The following is a 25,150-nucleotide window of genomic DNA, read 5'->3' as shown; positions in this document are numbered from 1 at the left end:
AGGAGTACAGGACACATGCTTTTCACCATTTTTAGCCTTTTTTTTTGTTTTTATTTTAACGGGCTGAGGACCAATGCTCGTGATGGGAGCAAGGGGTGCATGATCGGGCTTTGGGCTTTGCCCCTAGCTGGGTCCAGGGATGTTTGATGATGACCGGAGAGAGGGCCTCAGCGGTAACAGGAGGAGCAGTGGCACCAGGGACATCAACGGGGGAGGATGCGGTGACGGCGGCAGGACAAGGATCGGTGGCATCGGATCGTGTTGTGTCACAGGTTGAGTCGGATTGAACTGGCCCGAAGGTGTTGATGGTGTCCATTTGCTTTTCTGTGTCTCGAATCTGGTAGAGGGTGGAGATCCTTCCTTGTAGCTCAGCAACCTGGTCAGCAAGACGGGTGCAGCTGAGACAGCTGGATGAGGAGGTGAGTGGGCCCATTGGATGTAGATATTATGACTGGGGAACAGAGATAAAAGGAGGCCAGTACAAGGGATAAGAGTGTATGAATCTATACAATTGTTTAGCAGGTGGCTCTGGATGCTAGCAGTTGCTGACAGGGCTCAGGCACTTACATGCGCAGCGTTGGTATGGTGTTAGCTGAACTTCTGAGGTGATCCACAGAGAGGTATCAAAACTTACTGGCACGTGCCCAACATCCGGACCCGCTGCGGAGAGTAGGCTTCGTTTGGCAGGTAGTGCCACAGCGTCGATCTGTGATGTTGGCTGATGCTACTGTTAGCTTCAGGCTAAAAACAGCTCGGGTAGAGCTAGCCTCGGTGGACTGTCCCATATAAGTTAAAATCGGAGCATCCGATGACTCAAAGCATCTGCTGTGTAAAAACAACTAGATAAAATAACTAGGTTCTGAAAAGTATGATCTAAAATGTGCCTTCAAAACTGGGTAAAATTGGATAAAAGTGTTAGTTTATCGTGGAGTCTCTGACAAGCACACACAACGCTTGAGCGTTATAGAGTCTAGAATGACTGGGCCAACCAGTTCCCATAGAGCCACTAGAAGCTCTGGTGGAATACCGTCTAGACTTTGCTTTTGGGATTGAGTCCAAAGCATTTTTTAGTTCAGATAGAGTGACTGGAGCCTCTAGCTTTGATGACTGCTCTGTTGAAAGTGTAGGTAGATTCAGAGAATTTAGAAATTACAGCATTGCAGAGTTGTCCTTTGGAGACTCAGATGTGTATAGTTTAGAATAAAAATAGGTAAAAGTGTCATTCATTTGTGAAGGAAGTGTGCATAACTCTCCATCAGAGTTTTTAATCATATCTATAGATGCTAGTTGTTCAGATTGCTTAAGTTTCAATGCCAAAAGTCTACTTGGTCTCTGCATTTTCGTAAGTATCTTGGCGGGTTCTGATATGTAAAGATTCAGCTTTGGAAGTTGTTAGTTATTTGTACTGTGATTTTACTATAGAAAGTTCCCTCTGTCTGTCCTCAGAAAAACAAGATTTCTGAAGAGATTCAAGACGTGATATTTCATTCTCCAGAAGTGAAGATTTTGCATTGCGTTCTTTGCTCAAATGAGAGGAGACTTCCGATTGTATTTACACTTCCTGTTAGTCTCTCAAGCCAGATGGTCTCTTCTACATAAGATTCAAGATTCAAGATTTTTATTGTCACTCCGTAGTACAAGTATCACGTGTGAAATTCTTGTGCTGTAAGACTCCATTACAACATAGTGCAAAAAATAAAAAATAAAAACAAGAGGCAACAAGCAATAAAGCAGTAAGACACGTCACAGACAGTGGCACATATGTGCAAATGGCATGAACATACTTTAAACATAATTAAACATAATTAAACATAATAACATTCTGTTAGGTGCAAATAGCATATGCCTAATTAACATACTATTGAACATTAGTCATACGTGATGGTAGCAGCTGCAGTGCGGTACAGTACGGCTACTACACTATTTGTATATGTTAAGGAGTCTCGTGGCCTGCGAGAAGAAACTGTCCCTCAAGCGATTTGTGCGTGCTCTTGGGACCCTGTATCTCCTCCCTGAGGGTAGCAGGGAGAACAGACTGTTGTGGGGGTGGTTTGTGTCTTTGATGATCTTCATGGACCTCCTGAGGCACCGCTGGTTGTACAGATCTTGCAGTTCTGGCAGCTCACATCCTGTTACGTGCTGGGCCGCGCGCCTCACCCTTCTTAGCGCCCTGCGGTCCATGGTGGTGCAGTTCCCGTACCAGGTGGTGAAGCAGCCAGTCAGCAGGCTTTCAATGGTGCCTCTGTAGAAGTCCCTGAGGATTTTTGGCCTTAGCCCGAATTTCTTCAGGCGTCTAAGTCCGTGTAGTCGCTGTTGGGCCTTTTTGACAACAGTGGCGGTGTGGTTGGCCCATGTCAGGTCCTGGTGGATATTGACTCCCAGGTACTTGAAGCTGTCCACCCTTTCCACCACTGTGCCATTGATGGTGATTGGGGGGAAGGGGGGGGGGTGCGCCCTTCTGTAGTCTACAATGATCTCCTTTGTCTTGGAGACGTTCAGAGAGAGGTGGTTGTCCTGGCACCATTGTTCCAGGGCCTCCACCTCCTTTCTGTAGGCTGTCTCGTCGCTCCTGGAGATCCGCCCCACGACTGCTAACATCGTCTGCAAACTTCACGATGGTGTTCGAAGTTTGAGTCGCCATGCAGTCGTGGGTGTAGAGGTCATACCAGAAGGGGCTGGAGACGCACCCCTGTGGCGCTCCTATGCTGATGGTCAGTGGGGAGGAGGTGAGGTTGCCCACTCTCACCACCTGGCGGCGGTCTGTTAGAAAGTCCAGGATCCAGTCACACATTGCTGTGCTTAGTCCCAGATCCTTGAGTTTGCTTACCAGCCTGGAGCGTACTATGGTGTTGAATGCTGAGCTGTAGTCCACGAACAGCATTCTTACATAGGTGTCCTTCCCCTCCAGGTGGGAGAGGGCGGTGTGGAGCACGTGTGCTACTGCATCCGCTGTGCTCCTTTTGGGGCGGTATGCGAATTGTAGCAGGTCGTGGTCCGGAGGGAGTGTGGGGCGGATCTGTGATATAACCAGCTTTTCGAAGCATTTGCTGGCTATGGGCGTGAGGGCTATGTGAGAGAGGGGGGGAGAGGGAGGGGAGAGGAGGAGGGGTTGTGGGGTGATGGGGGGTGAGGGGGAGCGGAGGGGGAGGGGTGATGGGGGGGTGGGTTGGGGGGGTGGACGCTCTGGCAGAGGGGTCGAACCTAACGTAGAACGCGTTGAGTTCGTCCGGCAGGGTGGGTGACGTGCTGGGGTTCTGCCGTTTCACCCCTTTGAAGTCTGTGGCAGCATGGAGTCCACTCCACAGGTGTCTGGGGTTGTTAGTGTCTAATTTAGACTCCAGCTGCTTTCCATAGTCTCTCCGTGCTTTTTTTATTGCGGTTCGGAGGGCATATTGTGCCTGCTTGTATTGTTCTGGTGTACCAGAACTGAAGGCGGTTGGCCGGGCGTGAAGGGCAGCCCGGACATCACTGTTGACCCAGGGCTTCTGATTTGGCATTATTTTGATTGGTTGATAAGGTGAATAAGTAGATATGGAACTTGATTCTTTCATAACCACTAAACATCTGTAGATTTTCATTTGGACTACCCAAGTAAAGTGAAAACTAGTTGACAATCTACAGGCAATTTATATCCACACTATTCATGAAAACATTGACAGATGAAGCAGAAGTACAAAGTTGTACAAATGTTTTATTTCTCCACACACATAACTTATAAGGCACATTAGGCAAAGAGAATTGTGACACTTCATCACTGCCAAAAAATATGGACTGATGGTGTTAATGGATTTAATCAAAACAAAATGGTATGAGGCCAGCAACACCTGCCTTAGACTATTAACACCGTCTTAATTTCACACACCTGCTTAAACAGTGAGGGGACACATCCTAACAATTAGTCAAGTCCCAGAGCATCACTATCCTGTACTTTTTAGTTTTGGACGAACCGGGTAGTCCACAAGGCTGGATGAAAGTAGCCATGGGCCCCGGGGCTACAAACTTTTTCAAGGGCCCTGTGGGTGAAGATTGATTGATTGATTGATTGATTGATTGATTGATTGATTGATTGAGTGATTGATTGATTGATTGATTGATTGATTGATTGATTGATTGATTGGTTGATTGATTGGTTGATTGATTGAGTAAGTGATGATGAAGTATTTCTCTGCCTTCTCCTTAATCCTGTCTGGTGAAACAATTTGCATGAGAGCATGCAGCTGTAACAGGTTTTCAAACAGGAAACCTTGTCTGAACCACAAACTGCCTGTCTTCAACACAGCAGCTGCAAACGTTCCCTTTTGCACGTACAATCGGCTAACACAATAAGCTTTGATCTCAAAGAGAGATGACTGTCAAACTGCAACCAAAACAACTTGGTTAAGGCTAGGGGTGTGTCCAAACTTTTATGACTTTACACTAGTAGTGTAGTGTAGCCTAATGCAGGGATGAAACGCAACAGTATTTTTTTCTCCCCTAGAAGTGAATCAAGTTAAATGAAAATAGTCCTATTTCGGAACTAATTCAAGGACCCCAGGTGAACCAGTGCCTCTGCCATTAGTTCAGACACCTGCTTGGAGCAGAGTGTTGTGCGCACTACAGCCTTTGACCACGACGCACGCCTGCACAGCCCTGCGCTCCTCCATAAATAGACGCGACGCGAGAGAAAAGAAACCCTGGTGGGTCCGAACTCCGAAGTGTCAGTGAGTCGTCAATGATAACAACAAACAAGTGTTTGAGATGCCACTTTCCCAGAGCTTTTACAGTGACTGCCAGTGAGTTTCATGGAACATGATGGAAAGCAACAATCGGAGGAGTCGCTGCCTGGCCATCATGGCTCTCTGCGCAATGTGCGCATTCATCGGTGTTGTCGCTGTTATCACTGTACTGTGCAAGTACTTGCGGCAAGCATCAACGCTCAATGCATCAAGCATCAACGGAGCCGACAAATTCAAGTCAACGTTCATTGCTGAATGTGAGGACTTCGGAGGGAAAGGCAAAAGGTACGCTCTCCTGATATCCACTTTGTAGGCTAAATATGTTTTGGGTCAGTCAACCCGAGGAAACTACGACGGAGGATTAGGGTCACGTCTCACGCATGATCAAAAATAAAAATTACAGGAGGATTTTTTTTTAAGTTTCCAATGACAGGAGGGGAAACTGTCATTAATAGACAGCTAATAATTAAGTAATAATTCAGTATTCATAAACTACTGACTATGATGCACCACTTTACAATAGGGTACACAAACAGTATGGACAGGTAGCCTAATAATAAGTAATGAGTACCGTAACTAACAATTAACTAGGCTATATACTCACAAACTGACCATTGACTAACCATTAGCTAACTAATGAGTAATTACTCTACTCAGGAACTAACAACTAATCATGACCTAATGACTAACTACTATACTACAGTGTGACCTTAACTAATGATTAACTAATGATTAACCAATATATTCATGAACTGACATTTATTAATCATTAACGAACGATTAACCACTCTACTCATGGAACTGACCGATTAATCAGTAACTAATGATTAACTACTCAGGAGCTGACATTTAGTAGGCTAATCATTAAGTAATCATCAGGAACTTAGATATGAATCATTAACTAATGACTACTCATCAACTATGATTAACTAGTGATTGACTAATGACTAATTATAAATTAACTAGCCTACTCATTAACTAATGATTAGTTTACTAGTAACTACTACATTATTTGTGTACGTTATTGTAAAGTGTTACCCAATTTTGATAGGCCTCTATTGAATGGCTAGAATTAGCCTACATTTTCACACATCTCCATCTATTAAATAAGCGATTTTGTGTGTGTGATGTGTGGGTTTATGCACGGATTGGCTGCACATGTGCGCCTCTCGTCATATAGGCCTATAGCCCACTTCACAACATGGGAATAATATTTGCTCATTACTCATTTGGAAAGTGTTTATTTAAGACATAGCCCGAGCGAGAAGTTGGCTCGTTTTCCATAGAGTTGAATGCATGTTCCTGGGGAGTGCTATACAAAGTGCACGCCCCACTGGCCATTTGAAAGAATGCAATTTCCGCATAGGCTTCAAAAAGAGGGAGGCTGAATTGGGCACTGCCCGATACACTATTGTCCTGAGTTCAACCCCACCCATGCACCTGATACTCCAGGCGAGGTGAAGCAAGGGCCAAGAATTACTGGTAAACACTAGTGGTGAACTACTATACTATACATGAGCTTTTTTCTCCAAATGGTTTCATTTAATTTGCATCAAGAGGAAGCCCGCATGTATCTTTTCATCAAATGCAAACCAGCTTAATCATCCTTATAGTTTAAAAGGAAAATAAACTGTGATCTCAACAGAAGAGCACCACTTCACAGGAAGAGACACTCCTACACTTGAACAGTAGTCCTTCTCTCTATTCAAAACAGAGCCACATTTCAGCTGCTTAACTCACATTTATTGTTTGCATTCCCCCCCTAGATATGACTGTCAGAAGATATGGGGTGTGTTTGAACAAGCGTATGTGGGGCGGGACCCATGCAAAGTCCCAATGGATGCCTACGACTCCCTCATTGCCACAACACCCTTTGATCCCACGTGCAACAGAGTAAATATCAGCCGACCCGGGACTCTCTTACACACTAACCAATCAGAAAAAAGGAAGCAACTTCCTTTAGCTTCATAATAGCATTGTAATATGAACATTTTGTTTGTTTGTTTAGAGTATGTTCTACAGCAAAACAAGTGATGTGGTCCATAACTTCACTAAGAAGAGAGACTGCTTTGTGACTATAGAGGACACCCTGCTGGGCTTCGTGCTGGATGGACGCATCTGGTGCGGAAAGGAGGGCAGCAAAGGTAAGACTCTGAAATAGATAGATAATAAATAAATAGATAGACTACCAATTGTGCTGTAGGTTTCCATTTTAGTTTTTGTACCGGTATTTGCGTAATGAAATGCAGCAAATGCACACAAAAAACAAGTACAGATTCTGTACAGTACCGCACGTGTCGGCTGGACGGCGGAGTGAGTGACTTTTACCAAGTTGAAAACTTAGTCAAATACGCCCTCTAGATGCCATCTGACAAAGTGCATGACTTGAATGAAGCCTATTATACCCACGAATATACTAAGGTCCATCAAATTGCTGTGAAATTTAGTTTACTTTCTGCACTTCTTTGACTTTGCATGCTTTGGGAATATCACCCAAAAGGACACAGGTAAATGCTGATTGTATTCAGTATGACTGCTAGTCAATGTACAGACCTCTCTGCCATGTGGTGTTCTGAGATCTCATACTTTGTAGTTGATTGAAGTCTGCAAAAAAACTAAAACTAGCAGAGATATTAAGTTCTTGTGAGTGAGCTCACAAGATCAAGAGATGCTCTATGACAGACACTATGGCCCCTATTCTCCCACAGGCCTTCGGCGCTAAAACGGGCCTTAAACGCAAAAAACCGTGCCTTGCGCCTGTCTCGGGAAGATATGGCTTTAGGCTGGTAAATGCGCTTTAGGCTGAATGGGCGTGGCGCACTCCCTGAATGGGCGAGAATGGGCGTTTCAACCTTAACACATTGAGTGCCAGCCGTTTTTTCAATCCTGTAGGTAAGTTGTGCCAGGTTTTTTTTTGAGGATTCTGGCTCATTTTACAAGAGCCGAGGATTATTTTCTGTTAAGACTTCGTGAACACCAATCATCTAAAAATAACTAATAGAATGTGTGCTTTCTCTGTCTAAAAGAGTTAGTTTGCAGAGTTAGTAGTTATGTAGATATTAGCCGTTGAGTACAGCATGGTTTTAGCGTCTGAGACAGCAAGCTGAGATAATCGCAGTTTTGTGAAATTCAATCAAACAGCAGAACAGTCACCTGCCTGTGATTGTGGGTGCCCTTGGGCGAGTCTGTATACTGTATTGTGTGTGTGTGTGTGTGTGTGTGTGTGTGTGTGTGTGTGTGTGTGTGTGTGTGTGTGTGTTCGTGCGTTGCTCCGCGGCTCTGGGGGGAGGGGATCTCTGTCCGTTCTTTGCCCCCGCGGCGTGTCTGTCTCCCGCTCTGTGTGCTCTCTCTCTCTCTCTCTCTCTCTCTCTCTCTCTCTCTCTCTCCTCTCTCTCTCTCTCTCTCTCTCTCTCGGGACTGGGGGGAGGGGGAGAGAGAGGGAGAGAGTGTGTGTGTGTCTCCGGGCTCCTCCCTCCGTCTGTGCTGCGGGGGGAGGATTCTCCGCGGCCGTCTGGACTGTAAAACTGTTTCTTGAGGTGTCGGCTGAGAGCTTTGAGTAAGCTTTTGCGATTCTGGTCTTATTTATGCGCGGGGGTGCTCGAGTGTGTGTGTGTGCGCGCGCGCGCGCGCGCGCGCGTGTGTGTGTGTGTGTGTGTGTGGGATCGAGGGAGTTTTCGCCCAGCTGCTTCCTTGAAAATTACACTGGCTTTCTCCAGCGCGCTGGCTGGCTGTGGCTCTGGCTGTGGCTGGCTGTGGCTTTCTCTCTGTCTTGGAAGAGAACTGTCGCCACTTAGTGGTCGGTAAAATAGATTATACACATTCTCTTCCTCCCAATATTGATATAGAAGACGTAAAAGGGGTTGATTGATGTCCCACCGTCAAAAAAAAAAAAAGTTTATGTAAGACGAGATAGCTCGATATGGCACTCAACGTGTTAAATGCCGGCCTAATGATATCTTCCCACCTGGCGTAAATTTAGCGCTTTGCGCTTTTGAAAACCAGGCCTATTCAGTGCACCAGTTGCGAGGAGCGCTCCTCTGCCTCTCCTCTGTCACCCTTCTCTGTCTCTCTCTGACTCCCTCGCTCAGACAGACACAACACACGTCCCATAGGAAAAAGAAGTTGTAAGTTCACTGCCTGTGAAATGTCCCAGCATGCATTGGGCTACTCCATTTCGCTACTAAATAGCAACCAAATGAGCCGAAATAGATATAAAGGTAGATCTAAATAATGTGTAATGGTAACACAACCTGCAATTGTAGAACATTTCAATATTGGACCAAATAAAACATTGAAATGAAAACACCACCCTATGTGAAACATATATGTCATCCTGGGCCTATATATATCCCTCGTCGATTTAACGTGATTTAGATAAGTGACAGCGTAACGCGCTTCTACTGTCATGTCCTACTGTGATGTCCGCTCCAATAAATTGGCTCTACTTCACATTTTAGTTTTACCATAAAAACACATTTATGCAAGACTTTACATAATGTAGGCTATATTTATGTGCATCATCCTACCTGCAGCAGGGGAGAGAAAACGATATCTTTCTGAACAAACTTTCACCAATCTAATTAATCTCATCATATAGGGATAGGCTATATTTTTCTAGCTGATGCGTTTAGAACATTCTTTTCACTTTGATCTTGCTATAGTGTAGGTATTTAACTGCTTGCAGTATTTAAACTGCAGTTTATTGGTTTGAGAAGCATAATAATATGGAATAATAGCCTATATATGGAGACAGATAGACGGGGATGAAAGGGAGGGGGGGGGGGAGAGCGCTTGGCTTTTCTGGTTTTACTGGACTAATCCGTGGAATTGGAGCTTAAAAGGCAAGCGTGTGATTCGTTTATTGCACTTCTCCAATGAGCAGAGGGTGCATAATTTTACGCTTAAAAGGCGTGGTTATAATGCTTGAGGCTGCGTGTAGCGCTGACACCAAGATATCGAGTGCGCTGGTCCACACCCACTAATCTGGGCTGTTTAACGCAGTTTCTACACCGATTCAACGATAGGGCCCTATAGCCCATGGGTTTTAGCCTCCTTGCTAGAGCGTCTGCCTCCCATGCCAGAGGTTCTAAGTTCATTCCCTAGCTGCGGGGGATTTACAACGTAGGTTACATTAGGCCACAGTGCATCTGAGACTCACTCTCGCTGTGTGTGTGTGATCTTAGAGACCTTCACTAACTTCACTGACTGCCCAGAATGGCGGACCTGTGACGACAACCCCGTTAGCTCGTTCTGGAAGAGAGGCTCCGCTGCAGTAAGTGTCCAACAAGGACCAGGAATCACAGTTTTCCCTACAAATGCAGCCATCCAACAACACTGATATATCACATTATGAAGGTCTTAAAGTGATGCAGATGTCTGCCTGCTTATGTTCTCGTGATGGAGAGGAGAGGAAGACTCCCTCTGCCTGGCTCTGCATCAATGGGTCTTTGTGTGGGTCATGGAGACACATTGCTTAGCTCTCCCCTGAGTGAGCAGCGTCCCACACGTTTACACTTTCACATTCACTGTTGTGATAACAATGCAAAGCAACAACACTAGGCATGTTCATATCATAATTTTGTAAATATGCGTACAGTGGTGTAGTGGTCCCTAGACAAGTGGGTAGACTGTAACTTACGCCCCCCCGGCCACTATATATATATATATATATATATATATATATATATATATATATATATATATGAAGAGTTCATTTGCAAAAACAGGTATCTCCATTTGGATTTTTTTATCATTTTATTTTATATATTGATGTATTTATACTGTAATTTATTTATTTTGGAGAAATTTCTATTATCAATCATAACTAAAACATATTTATCTGATAATTTTCACATAAATCACCTCAATAATGTTTTCTATGAGCATGGGTGTCTGAAATTAGTCATTCCCAAAGTTATGAAGTTACCTTTTAATATTTTTTAACGCTTTGTTCAACATACACATCCTGCTAAAGATGCATAACCTTCATGAAATACAGCGTGATACAATTTGAAACACTACGGCCTTTCTGCCAAGACAAATATTTATTTTTTATCTGGCAAATAAATAGATTAATTACTATGAATATAATTTTGAATTGTTAAATAAATTAAGTTATTTCTCATCCTGTCTTTTAAATATGATTGTAATCCTTATAGCATAAAGCAATTAACAGCAAAGGGGGTTGTACATTTCCCTGACATCGTCTCCATGTGCGTAGTTTGCAGAAACTGCCTGTGGTGACGTAACGGCAATGTTGAATGGATCTATCGTCACACCGTTCGATAACAAAAGGTAAGCTGCACTACAATTCCCCTTATTCACAGCACTTTATGTAAGTTAAGTAATTCCATATATACCCTCTGTCATGCAATATGGTAGGAGGGATTCACTAAAGGTCTACAAGTATTTGTACCCAATTAGCCGTCATGTTCCTGCTATGGGTAACACTTTACAATACTGTAACACAAAAATTGGGTAGTTACTGAGGAACGAGTCAGGAACGAACCATTAGTTCATGATTAGTTCATGAATAGTTAATAGGTAGTTCCTTAATGGTAGTTACTTAAGCAATATAGCATGAGAGCAAGTGTGTTGTGGCAAATATATCGCACTGATCAGCTGTTATCCCACGAGGCCGCAGGCCGAGTGGGATAACTGCTGATCAGCTCCAGCGCAGCTCCAGCGCAGCGCTTCATTCTCAGCGCTTGCTGAGAAGCTGAGTGCTTTCTGCAAAGCCCGACACCAACTAACGTTACGGGGTTAAATGCGGGGTTAAATGCGGGGTTAACAGCCTTTTTTTTTGCAAAGAAGACATTAGCCCGCGTCTATTCTTGTACAAAACATAATTTTCTGCGAAGTATTAGTAAAGTTATAAGTGAAGATCGATTCACAAGGATCTGACAGCTGTCTCCGCCATTTGTTTTTTCTACTTTTAGTAAGAGAGTTGCCATGGCAACCAATAACCCATGGCCATGGGTTATTGGAGTGGGTTATTGGATTTATACAATGGCTGTGAACCAATCAGATTGCTTGATTTGAGAGAGCCGTTTTATAATTAAGAATTGACCATTAGTTACCATGTTAACGAACCAGTAAGTAATGATTACTTCCTTAAAAACTTCTTTTTTTTCTTTTTTTTCTTTCGCTAGTTCATGAGTAGTTAACTCATTGAGTGCCAATGACGACAGCTGTCGTCAATTCAAATACTGACGTAGAGTGCCAAAGACGACGATTGTCGTCAATTGCGTTTTTTGACGGGGGGGGGTCCATCGAAGCCAGATCTATGTCCTGTAACATTTTGGGACATGTTGAATGTCTATAACCTATTTTACCGAGCCATTAGGTGGCGACAGTGCTCTCCAGATGACAGAAATGTCAGGAATACAGCAGCCTGACAAAGCCGTGATGAAAGACAAACCGCGCTCATGCTGCGCGGATTGATTGCTGTTGGCAAGCAGCCCAGAGCCATCTACATGATGGCTCTGGGCTGCTTGCCAACAGCAATCAATCCACGCACACAACTGCAGCTCCTCTGCCTGTCTGTCTGTCTGCATAGTTTCTCAACACACCAGAAAGGCAGCACCCAACGCCGAAGGGCCAACCCTTCCTGCAGTCGCGTTGGGCATTTCCTCATTGCTGCCAGGAGCCGCGCGGCGCAAAAACAGAGGCTCCAAATAGACTTTGTGCGTGTGGGGAGGAGTTTACAGCTGACTCGGGGAGAGGCGGGGAGAGGGGGGGACAGGGGGGTGGGGCACGCATGCACCACAGAACTAAACCAGGTCACATCATCAAAAAAATATTAGCTAGAGTCAGTGAATGTGCTTGAAATAATGCATTTCACAAAAGGCTGAATATCTCAGCTTCCTGATAGAAAAGCATATTTTTGCTGTTTTTGACCTATCTTCTCCGGCTGATAACTAAAGAACGGAAAATGGTATCAATAAACTTTTTTTTGCTGATGATACAATAGAGTCTCCTTGTTCTTTTTGCGTGTTCGGTGTTTACATAGTAATATCACACAATATTCTGTGGGCCTCGAGAAATCACTGAAAACGCTCTGAAACTCTGGCACTGGGAGCGTCCGTTCTCCAAAAGTGGCTGGCACTCGTAGTTCCTTAATGACCCGTAATGGTAGTTGCTTAAAGATCCTTAATGGTAGTTACTTAAGAACTGACCATTAGTTACCATGTTAACGAACCAGTAAGTAATGATTACTTCCTTAATTTATTTCCGCTAGTTCATGAGTAGTTAATGGGTAGGTCCTTAAGAACATACTATTAGTTACCATAGTTGTTACTAGGGAATTAATCATTAGTTCCTGATTACTTCACCATTAGTTACCATATGTGTGCCCCCTCAAGTAAAGCAGGCCATCATACTTGAGTAGAGAGGAGAAATGGCAATAAATTGGCTAAGGAGTGCTGCTTCACGACTGCAGGTGTTAAAAACAGGTGCTCATTGGATCCAAGGGAAATAAGTAGAAACAAAGATGAATTATGATAAATTCAACTTGGTGAAGAGTCAGAACCAAAAAACTACCAAGGCACACTGTTTGCAGAATTTTTTAAAAAGCCTTTAATTAAGTGGCTTCACGCCTCCGCATTTTGACACATATATCTTCATCAACTACTTACTACTACTTACTTCACCATTAGTTACCATGTTTGTGCCCCCTCAAGTAAAGCAGGCCATCATACTTAGTTGTTACTAGGGAGTTAATCATTAGTTCATGATTACTTTACCATTAGTTACCATGTTTGTGCCCCCTCAAGTAAAGCAGGGCTTCATGCTTAGTTGTTCCTAGGGAATGCATCATTACTTCATGATTATCTTACCATTAGTTACCATCACCCTATAACAAATAAATACATACAAGAGTTGTTCCAGGTGACGTTTGAACCCTTGGTCCCAAGATCGCAAGATTATTTGTCTGGTTCTCTATCAAATGAGCTATCCAGTCTGTTAAGCTATATCAGTCGGTAGAGCCTATACTATGTATTTGCAGAGCCGGAGACCAAGTACTTATAGTATTCAAGGTATGTTCTATCCTTTCTGTCCAAGTACTTATAGTTTACATGTATATATATATATTTTTTAACCAAAATAAGTACTTATAGTTTACATGTATATATATATTTTTTTTTAACCAAAATACTACTTTATGTCCAAATCTTATAGTTTTAAAGGTATATTCCACCCAAATACTACATTCTGTCCAAGTACTTATAGTATTGAAGGTATATACCACCCAAATACTACTTAATGTCCAAGGACGTAGGTATATCCCAGTAAAATACTACAATTTCGTTCTCCACTGATTACCAGGGGCATGTCCTAGGTCTTGTAAGCCAACTTTGGTGCTCAGAATGTGGGTAGAGGCAGGCTGGAGGGCGAGGGGGCTGTTCTGGGTCTCTGAGACTGACCCTGGTGCTCAGTGGTCGGGTAGAGGCAAGCTGGAATACAGCTTTAAAATTATAAGTACTTAATCAGAAAGTACTGTAGTATATGGTTGAAGTACTTGGACAGAAAGCAGTTTTAGTATATAATATACCTTTAACACTAAGTACTTGCACAGAAAGTGGTATTTGGGTAGAACATACCTTCAATACTATAAGTACTTGGTCTCTGACTCTGCAGATACATAGTATAGGCTCTACCAACTGTCACAATTCAGCAGTCTGGATAGCTCAGTTGGTAGAGAGTCAGACTAATAATCTTGCGATCTTGGGGCCAAGGGGCCACCTGAACAACTCTTGTATTTATTTGTTATAGGTAGGGTGATGGGAACTAATGGTAAGATAATCATGAGGTAATGATGCATTTCCTAGTAACAACTGCTTTACTTGAGGACACACACATGGTAACTAATGGTAAAGTAATCATGAAATAATGATGAACTCCCTAGTAACAACTAAGTATGATGGCCTGCCTTACATGAGGGGGCACAAACATGGTAACTAATGGTAAAGTAATCATGAAGTAATGATGAACTCCCTAGTAACAACTAAGTATGATGCCCTGCTTTACTTGAGGGGGCACAAACACTAATGGTGAAGTAATCATGAACTAATGATTAATTCCCTAGTAACAACTATAGTAACTAATAGTCTGTTCTTAAGTAACTACCCATAACTACTTATGAACTAGTGGGAATTTTTATTTTTTAAGGAAGTAATCATTACTTACTGGTTCGTTAACATGGTAACTAATGGTCAGTTCTTAAGTAACTACCATTAAGGAACTACCTATTAACTATTCATGAACTAATCATTAACTATTCATGAACTAATGGTTAGTTCCTGACTAGTTCCTCAATAACTACCCATTTTTTGTGTTACAGTATTGTAAAGTGTTACCCTGCTATGAATCATGTGTATAGCTACGGATTCCTTTGGCAGTTACTTCCCCCAACCAATTTGACATTAAATTAAGTGAGGGGGGAAATCCATTCGGAAGTTCCACAGCAGGAGAATAATGCTTTGACATGACTACGGGTGCTTTAATTGTAGCACTTTAGGAGCAATTTAAAATGGTGCATATTCCACAGCAGAGTACAAACAGGGATAAACTGACTGGTGGAGCACCTGAATAAAACACCCTAAGCATAATTACTCTGTGATGCCCCCCTCCTCCCAAGAAAAACACACAAATGCAATCTTCTTTAAACTGAAGAAATATATTTTCATTATCAATGTTACAAATAAGAAAACCAGAACTATGAAATAACAGTATATCAGACTATAGAACTAACTATAGAACAGTAAAAAAAGAAAGAAAGAAAAAAGGCCCAAACCTAAAGTGAAGAAAAAAGTTTTTGGCAGTTCTTTATGGGGAAAACACTGTGCTCAGGCTTCCAATATGCAGTTTATATATTTTGTTAAGATTGATTATCTAGTTCCATAACTTATATATTGGATTCCAATACATATGATTACAAAATCTAATACTGTAGTATGCCACCCAGGAGCAAAGCTCATACAAGATTTGTATGTCTCTTGTCATGTGGGGAATCAACAGCAACAATCCCATAACAGATTTGTCTTGAGCTTAAAAGCCCAGTTTACACCAAAGATTCGCAACAAGACTAAACCGTTGCAGAGAAAGTGATGTAACCTGGCCCATCTCATCCCCACTCCAGCCGGCTGACGCCGTCGCCATGAGCAATTCAGCTTGTCAAGTCACAGGGGCTGGCTGCAAGTAGTTGCAAGCAGTTAAGTTGCAGTCTCGTCATGAATCTTTGGTTTGAACTAAGCTTAAGAAGAAGTCCTTGCTCAGTGAACAGCTACAAATAATATTCAGTTGCTGCAAGACACCATAACACTGATTTGAGCATTTTGGGATTCAGGGACACAGTATTTATTTAGTTGTGTTTTCTGAACAGAACGCAAGGATTGAATGGAATATTTTCCTGGAGTACAGCACTTTGGTTTTGTGCGTATGTCGTGTGGGTCTTCCGCCCATAGCCGGAAGACTCGGAATGAGGTTTTTCAATCCAGACTAGTTTGCATGTGTGTCCCGTTCTAATTAGATTGAATTTCAATTTGAGTTTCAGTCCAAAATGACACATCTACCATTCAAGTCAGATTTCTATGGCATGAATGCAAAACAGATATGTCACTTTTGAAGTTATAAACTGTTGTTTTTTTTATATGTTTTTCTCCTAATACAGTATCACATTTTGGATTGAAACCCTACTGCTGTTTCATTATTAGTGCAGAATAATTTGTTCGTATCAGCCTCCCTCCATACAGTCTGTAAGACAGGGCCAGGAGAGTGGTCCTCACAGTGTTGAGTCTATAGCCACTTTCACACAGAGATCGTGCAATATTGCCATTCAGAAGGCCCGCAACGCCGGCAGCCTTGCACAGAAATTGTTTTCACACAGAGCCAAGCAGCCCCACCATATTTCTGCCCCGGGGTGTATTTTCAGGTGACATCCACCCCTCCCGGATTGAAATGAGGCGAGGGGAGGCATTTCCACCCAGCTCCTCCTAGTAGCCCAAATGAACATTTTCATAGGTTAGTGTAGCCTAGGCTACTGTATGATGAACAAATTCATTCAACAACAAAACATTGCCAAAGTACGCCAGAAGCTCTTGTGCAGCTGGTCGTCGAGAACATCAAAGGATAAAACTCAAAAAGAGTTGACGAGTCTGATGAGAGCTCACTTTAATGATTAGGATCGACTTTCTGGATCACAGATGCACCATCATTAGGTACAAGGCTAATTCTTATCTTATGGTTCCAGTTTTTTCCCTGAGGGCCATACTGACTTACATCAAGTAAGCGAAGGGCCACACATTGGAGATTATACCTGCCAACACTCCTGATTTTCGCGGGAGTCTCCCTATTTTTAACCCTCTCTCCCATTGTGATTGGTAATTTCTTGTTAATCTCCTGATATAATAGTGATACAAATCCAATGGCTGTAGCACATGAGATTTATTAACATAATTCTGCCTTTTATTTAGTTTTTTGGGGTCGTTTTTAGCCTTTTAGTCATAAAAATTATTGAAAGATAGCCTATTCCATATTCCAGACTGAAATGTTATAACAGAAGAGTATTGGCCAGAATGACATGAACATTTGGACACTATTCAGCGGGTATCTTGCATGTTGCGTTCAGGTGCACTGCAAAAAAAAGTGCAATTCCATCGCGGGCCACACAGAGGGCGCCCGCAGGCCGCATGTGTGCTATAAATGCACATGAATACTGTAACGTTAGTAGTTAGTAGTTTTTGTAAGCGAACGCACAACAGGCTATACCACACATGGGCAAAATACGGCCCACCGTGGGCCGCATTGATCCTGTGTGGCCTGCGATGGATTTTTTTTTTTTTTTTTTTTTTTTTTTTTTACAGTGCATCTGAACTCAACATGCAAGATACCCGCTGAATAAGTGTCCAAATGTTCATGTCATTCTGGCCAATACTCCACTTCTGTTATAGCATTTCAGTCTGGAATATGGAATATCTTTCAATAATCTTTATGACTAAAAGGCTAAATGTAATCTCATGTGTAAGAAATGACTGTTCTACATTGAAGTTGAAATTTAAATAATTAACTTGTTGGTTTTGGATTTATTTAGCTTCAACAGTGCATTTTCCTTCGTGTGACCCTCAACACAGGCTTTGAGAATCCCCGGCCACTTACTGATACTAAGTTAAGCCACTGGTTTATTTCAAGAAAAACATTTTGGCTAGTGGAAATTCTAATTGGCTGGTAACTTTAAAATCTAGCAGCCATGGTGGTCAAAAAAGTTAATTTCAAGACCTGCAGGGAGAGCAGGTGGTGACATAGGAGTGAGTGAGAAAAACATCACAACTGTTAATTTAAAATGAGTTATTCCTCTAAACCTGGCTTCAAATGCTCCAAATGTTTCGCGCTGGCGCCGTTCGGCCCTCAGCAAAATCTGGTAGCGAGGACATTTTTTTGTGGCCCTCTCTATCATCAAAGTTGCCCATCCATGGGTTACGGCATGACAATATTTGTTCGGCCCCCGGCAACAATCTGGGTTTCTCATGTGGCCCCCCATGAAAAATAGTTGCCCACCCCTGGGCTAGACAGATTGCAGTTCTGGAGCTGGTTTCCCCAATTGGGATTGTTTTGAGGAGATACTGAAGAACAGGGAATATCCTCAGACCGACTCGCCACAGACAGATGCACGCCTGAGACGTCCTCTGAAGCTTATTATTATATCCGTTAATTTTACCTACTAATGTCAACATCGTTTGAGCATAAATAGCCTAACCTACTTACTCATAGTGTAGGCATGGAGCATTTCTCCTGGCGCCCCTGTTGCAGTCATGATTGTATAGGCTACTTTTTTTTACTCATGCCTTTCTTGCTGTGTGATGTGGTTTCCCCCTGTAATTTTTTTATGAATGAGCTGACCATTCGCATTTCACACCGTTCCGTGTTGCCGCTCCTACGCTTTCAGGTGGAAGGATGGAGGTGGATGGAGCCCGATCCGACGCTATGACTACTTCCACTGGCGGAACGGAAGGCGGAACACAATTATGCACGACTTCGCTTTTACATCGGAGACGCGGATGACATATTCCGTAACATTTACCGCTTTCAAGGCCGGTGTGAAAGCGGCTTATGAGTAACTAACTGTATAGCAGCCTTACTGAGCTATGGTGTCATCTCTCTAAGTCATGGTGTTTTATTCTTGTCAGTATTTTCGCGAGCATCGAGGTGAAGAGATTCAACCCCACCACCATGAAGAGCCTGACGGTTGTGCTGGTCACCCAGGACAACACTGTGTAAGCTTTCCACGTTCTAATCTGCTTTCTGTGACTATTCGTTTTCTTTGAATCATGAATTATGTATGTACTGTATGTGAATCTGCAGCATCTGGGGAACTCCAAAATAGTGTTCCACAATGGTGGTTTTAGTGGGAGAGGAAGGACACACTTGAATTGTGCAAACTGATAATGAAGTCATCTTTCTCGTCAATCCTCTGTTTATGTCTTCTTTAGGTCAAACTGTATCAATCCTCTGTTTATGTCTTCTTTAGGTCGAACTGTATCAATCCTCTGTTTATGTCTTCTTTAGGTCAAACTGTATCAATCCTCTGTTTATGTCTTCTTTAGGTCAAACTGTATCAATCCTCTGTTTATGTCTTCTTTAGGTCAAACTGTATCAATCCTCTGTTTATGTCTTCTTTAGGTCGAACTGTATCAATCCTCTGTTTATGTCTTCTTTAGGTCAAACTGTATCAATCCTCTGTTTATGTCTTCTTTAGGTCGAACTGTATCAATCCTCTGTTTATGTCTTCTTTAGGTCAAACTGTATCAATCCTCTGTTTATGTCTTCTTTAGGTCGAACTGTATCAATCCTCTGTTTATGTCTTCTTTAGGTCAAACTGTATCAATCCTCTGTTTATGTCTTCTTTAGGTCAAACTGTATCAATCCTCTGTTTATGTCTTCTTTAGGTCGAACTGTATCAATCCGTCTTTAAAGGACTTAGAGAAAGAACTGGATCGAAGAATTAAATACAATTGCAAGGAAGTGACTGAGTAAGTACGTGTGTGTGTGTGTGTGTGTGTGTGTGTGTGTGTGTGTGTGTGTGTGTGTGTGTGTGTGTGTGTGTGTGTGAGTGTGTGTGTGAGTGTGTGTGTGTGAGTGTGACACACATGTAAATTCATGTCCTTACACAGCAGCTTGACTTATTGTTAATCCGCGTCGTCCTGTAGATCCAGGATCCGAAACTGCAGCTCTGATCCAGACAGGCCATGTGGACCCTGTTGGTGAAGGCTCCGTCATATTTGTCCAGAGTGTGTTTTCATTTGATTCCAAACTTTGAAAATTCATGAATGTATTGTATTGTATGATATCTTATACAGTTTAAATATATGTTGTACTTGTGGACCAACTTGATCTTTAGCATGATCAGCGTTGTTTAACAATGCAGAAATTTTACATTTTCGAAAATATATTTTTACACAGAACTCATTGATGCATAATATGACAATAGCTTTTGTATTTTTTTTTGTGTGAAAGGGATCTCTGGTAAAATCTAGGTTAGATATCAGTGCTGCTGACAAATTATATTTGACTATCTCACACTTCTTACTTTGTGAAAATCTGAAAAACGTTGGAATAAAAGGTTGAAATAAGATGCTGTTGTGAAATTATCTTTGGTTTTGACTAAACTGTGGTAATGATTTCCATTGTGAAATAACATCTGGACATCATCAAGGTAACAAACGGAGGCTTATTTTGAATGGTCTCGCCAGAGAGTGGGTGGATTTGTTTTGGTTCTACAAACATTTCTTAGAGGCAGAAATAATCTCATTGGTTGAGTTCAACCTCAATGGGCGGAGCCAAACAAGCACACTTCAGTTTTTCTGGTGAAGTAACATTAGACTAGCCCCTATGAATTGCAGTTTCAGCACTCTTTGATTTGTGTGTGTGTGTGTGTGTGTGTGTGTGTGTGTGTGTGTGTGTGTGTGTGTGTGTGCGCGTGCATGCATGCGTGTGTGTGTATGTGGAGGCAGGAGAAAAGGCAATCATCGCCACTTGGATGCAGAACATCTGTGTACTGACAGCGATGGCTTCCCTACGACCAACCCCAAAACACCTGTTGTTGGTCACGGAGCCCCACATGGACTTCTCTGACTTGGTACAGCCCCTGAACGAGCAGCAGTGGTCGGACTTTCAAGTCGTAGAGAGGGGTTCGTTCTAAAGTTTGGCTGTAGATTTGACCACAGCCTAGACTCTAGGCCCTAGGCCAGGGCTATTCAACTAAATTGTTCAGGGGGCCACATTGTCAGAAACCTAAGGGGCCGGGGGCCGGACCGTTCCCCGAGCCATTATATGTACACTTGACACAACCCGCCACCACATTTTCGCAGCCGTGTTGGAACTAGTTGAATAGGCCTGCCCTAGGCCCTAGACTGAGCAGGGGTGGGCAATTATTTTTCATGGGGGGCCGCATGAGAAACCAAGATTGTTGCCGGGGGCCGAACAAATATTGTCATGTTAACCCAGGAACCTTGATGATGGAGAGGACCACCAAAAATTGTCCTCGCTACCAAAGGGTCAAATTTTGCTGAGGGTTGGGGGCCGAACGGCGCCGGCGCGGAAAAGATTTGGGGTATTTGAAGTCAGGTTTAGAGGAATAACTAATTTTAAATTAACAGTTGTGATGTCATTATTCAGTCTTAACCACCAATATTTGATCCTTTTCTCACTCACTCCTATATCACCACCTGCTCTCCCTGCAGGGCTTGAAATTAACTTTTTTGACCACCTGCCAATATGGCTGCTAGATTTTAAAGTTACCAGCCAATTAGAATTTCCACTAGCCGAAATGTTTTTCTTGAAATAAACCAGAATATGAGTGGGTTAATTTAAGCATAAGTATCAGTAAGTGGCCCGGAATTCTCAAAGCCTGTGTTGAGGGTCATACGAACAAAAATGCACTCTTGAAGCAAAAGAAATTCCAAACCAACAAGTTAATTCGTTTTACTTCAATGTAGAACAGTCATCATTTCTTACACATGAGCTCTGACTTTTAGCCTTTTAGTCATAAAGACTATTGAAAGATATTCCATATTCCAGACTGAAATGTTATAACAGAAGTGGAGTATTGGCCAGAATGACATGAACATTTGGACACTTATTCAGCGGCTATCTTGCCGTTCAGGTGCATCGTGTAAAAAAAAAAAAAATTGGTGCAATTCCAGCGCGGGCCACACAAGTGGCGCTCGTGGGCCGCATGTGGCCCGCGGGTCGCCAGTTGCCCAGGTCTGCCCTAGAGGAAGCCTTTCTAGCCAAGATGCTGAAATATCAACAGCTGGAGCAGACCATTTCACAGCTGGGCTACAGGTGCAGACTTTTAGTTTTCATATTTGGCAGCCTAGGTCATGTCCATAAGCTGGTTGTGAGAGGCCTTCAGATGGCTGGTCTACCTAAGAGAAGGGTCAAGCAGTTAGCGAGATATTGTTCAGTATCTACTAGGTAGCCGCTCAATATGGAGGAGGCGCTGCTTTTTGTACCCATGAAGTGGATACTGACCGTTATCTTGTCTTACAGTATAACTGTATCAACCTGCCATTGTCATCATCCTGTGTGGTGTTATCTTTTTGTCTATGCATTAATGTGGTCGCCAATTAGGCACTCATGTAACTGACTGACTCCCAACATCTGATTGCATTATTAGTCTTTATGTACTTTGTATTCATGTGGACATAAATAAACCGTGTGTGTGTGTGTGTGGGGGGGGGGGGGGGCTGGCAGGAAGGAGGATGGCTGCACAGTTCTGCAGTGTTATCAGGGTTAAGGTGCGTTCACACCGACCTATTAAAGTTTTTCGCTGGCGTCGAGTTTACATACAAAGTCAATGCAAACGAGCGATTGAGCGTATATTCGCCTGGGAGAAAAATCGCTGGGCGTCCGAGCGGCAGAGACAGAGCGATAGGGAGAAAATACGCTCATCGCCCGAGATGAAATATACCAGAGAGCAGAGAGCGAGTCAAGGATCACACTTGCTTGGAACAAACCGCTGGTTTATTGTGTGGCAACAAACCACATTGACAGCCTGACAGCTGACATGAAGTGAAGTCTGTACTACCAGTATGGAGCTCGCATTAGGAGCATGCTGATAGGCTTTAGATTGTAAACAATGACGGTGGCTCGTAGTGGACAAACAGCATGACATTGCGTAACGTTATATCCCCCACATGTCCGTCATTTCGTGTGCCTGTTGATGAGCGATTTAAACAGAGCGACAGAGCGATTCCAAAGGGTTGAATCAAGCGACAGAGCGAAAAATAAATATCTCGGTGTGAACGCACCTTTAGACCACAGACCCAAATATGACAACATTGTTCATGTTAGATATGAGTTATACAGAATTACCTATTTGTAATTACACATGAACACCAAATGTAATTACATAGTAATTACCAATAGTTAGAAATGACGTTCATATGTAGTTACATTGTAACAAACCTGTAAAGTGGAGTGAGTCTGTTCAACTGTAGTTCATATGTAGTTATATTGTAGCGGACCTGTAAAATGGAGTGTGTCTATTCAACTGTAGTTCATATGTCGTTACATGGTACCGGACCTGTAAAGTGGAGTGAGTCTATTCAAGTGTAGTTCATATGTAGTTACATGGTACCGGACCTGTAAAGTGGAGTGAGTCTCTTCAACTGTAGTTCATATGTAGTTACATGGTACCGGACCTGTAAAGTGGAGTGAGTATATTCAACTGTAGATCATAGTTACATGGTACGGGACCTGTGAAGTGGAGTGAGTCTATTCAACTGTAGCCTAGTTCATATGCAGTTACATGGTACTGGACCTGTAAAGTGGAGTGAGTACTGGTGAAAGTGGGCCGGAACCGTCTGGTGCTGAGTTCCGGTAAGAAATTTCGTGTCCGAACGACGTTCCGTGAAGACATGCAGCTGCCTGTCAATCAAAATCCGATTGCTGCAGAAGCAATCACGATTGCATAATTTCCAATGAGGAAACACATCTGTGCTGACGTTATGTCGTTAGAGTAACATAAACAACAGTCTCTCTCATAAATTGCTTCAAGTCTATTCAAGTGTAGTTCATATGTAGTTACATGGTACCGGACCTGTAAAGTGGAGTGAGTCTATTCAACTGTAGTTCATATGTAGTTACATGGTACCGGATCTGTAAAGTGGAGTGAGTCTATTCAACTGTAGTTCATATATCGTTACATGGTACCGGACCTGTAAAGTGGAGTGAGTCTATTCAACTGTAGTTCATATATCGTTACATGGTACCGGACCTGTAAAGTGGAGTGAGTCTATTCAACTGTAGTTCATATATCGTTACATGGTACCGGACCTGTAAAGTGGAGTGAGTCTGACTTCCGGTATGGGCGCTGTAGCGGTGGCTGTGTGAGAGAGACAGCTCCCGGGCCAGATCCGTAATTTGGCGATTAATAGACTCAAATGTGAATTATACTAAATGAATAGAGGGGCGGATGGCAGAAGGGCTGAGGAAGATTCGAGAGCGGAGAGGAAATAAAACTGAATCGCCCGCGACCAAAGTAAATAAGAGTGGGAAGACGTTAGCTAACCCAGGAGCTAACCTAGCCGCTGCACAGGGCTGCGCCAACATACAAGCTAGCTCCCGAGCTACCGGCCAACCCACCGACCTAACTAACGAGGAGGAAGACGGGGCGAATATGGAGAAGGCGATGAAAGAAATGGAGAAGAATATGCTGGAGGCGATTAAAATACAGGGTGAGCAGAATGAACGGATGCACGAAGAATTGGGGCGTAAAATGACGGGCATGCACGAAGAGGCAATGGGGGAAATCCGAGGCCTAGCGAACCGCGTCGGAGTAGTGGAGGCTCAGGCCGAGAAAACGGAGGGGTGGACGGCGGACATCGCTGAAGAGCTACGTGAGGCCCGAGAAGAACGTGACGCTATGCGGCGAAAGTTGATAGACATTGAGACCCGAAATAGGAAGACCAACATTAGAATAAGTGGAATAGCTGAAGGGGGGGAAGGATCCGACAAGGAGGAAGTGCTGAAGTTCATGGAGGACTTTCTGAAAAAAGAAATACCAGCACTGGTTGACGTAACCCTCAATATACAGAGGGCACACCGCACATTCGCAACTAAGCCAGCCGACGGAGAACGCCCAAGAGCATTTGTGGTAGCCTTCCAGGAGGACAGAGTCAAAGACAAGGTGATAAGGGAGGCGTGGAAGAAAGGGAACATTGAGATGAGGGGAAGAAAGGTGTACTTCGACCACGACTTCCCAGCGGAGGTGGTCCAGAAGGGGATGATGTATAACCCCATCAAGAGAGCTCTAATGAAAGCTAAAATACGCTTCCAAACGCCAATGTCAGGTATGAAGATCATGTGGGACGAGGGGAGGAATCCAAACTACTACGCCAGTGCACGGGAGGCGGAGGAGGACCTGACGGCCAGGA

At 43.2% G+C, this 25,150-nt stretch overlaps 1 protein-coding gene across 3 annotated transcripts; it reads left to right on the top strand.

Moving 5' to 3' along the window:
- Positions 1-4,594: 4,594 nt before the first annotated feature.
- Positions 4,595-20,257, top strand: LOC310790615 (ADP-ribosyl cyclase/cyclic ADP-ribose hydrolase 1-like). 3 transcript variants are annotated; one of them, XM_083652327.1, is made up of 9 exons: positions 4,595-5,000; positions 6,482-6,608; positions 6,724-6,859; positions 9,899-9,987; positions 10,936-11,009; positions 18,658-18,781; positions 18,899-18,985; positions 19,658-19,741; positions 19,919-20,257. In XM_083652327.1, exons 1-8 carry the CDS (start codon positions 4,789-4,791, stop codon positions 19,715-19,717), a joined length of 909 nt encoding a protein of 302 aa, XP_083508453.1. In that variant the 5' UTR covers positions 4,595-4,788; the 3' UTR covers positions 19,718-19,741; positions 19,919-20,257. The 3 variants fall into 3 exon arrangements, with proteins under 3 accessions (XP_083508453.1, XP_083508454.1, XP_083508455.1); XM_083652328.1 differs by lacking the exon at positions 18,658-18,781; XM_083652329.1 differs by lacking the exons at positions 19,658-19,741; positions 19,919-20,257 and having other exon boundaries at positions 18,658-18,955.
- Positions 20,258-25,150: the final 4,893 nt, after the last annotated feature.

This window comes from Poromitra crassiceps (genome assembly GCF_964638095.1).
Source record: "Poromitra crassiceps genome assembly, chromosome: 15".
In the NCBI taxonomy this organism is placed as follows: domain Eukaryota; kingdom Metazoa; phylum Chordata; class Actinopteri; order Beryciformes; family Melamphaidae; genus Poromitra; species Poromitra crassiceps.
This window is presented reverse-complemented; position numbering and strand designations above follow the sequence as displayed.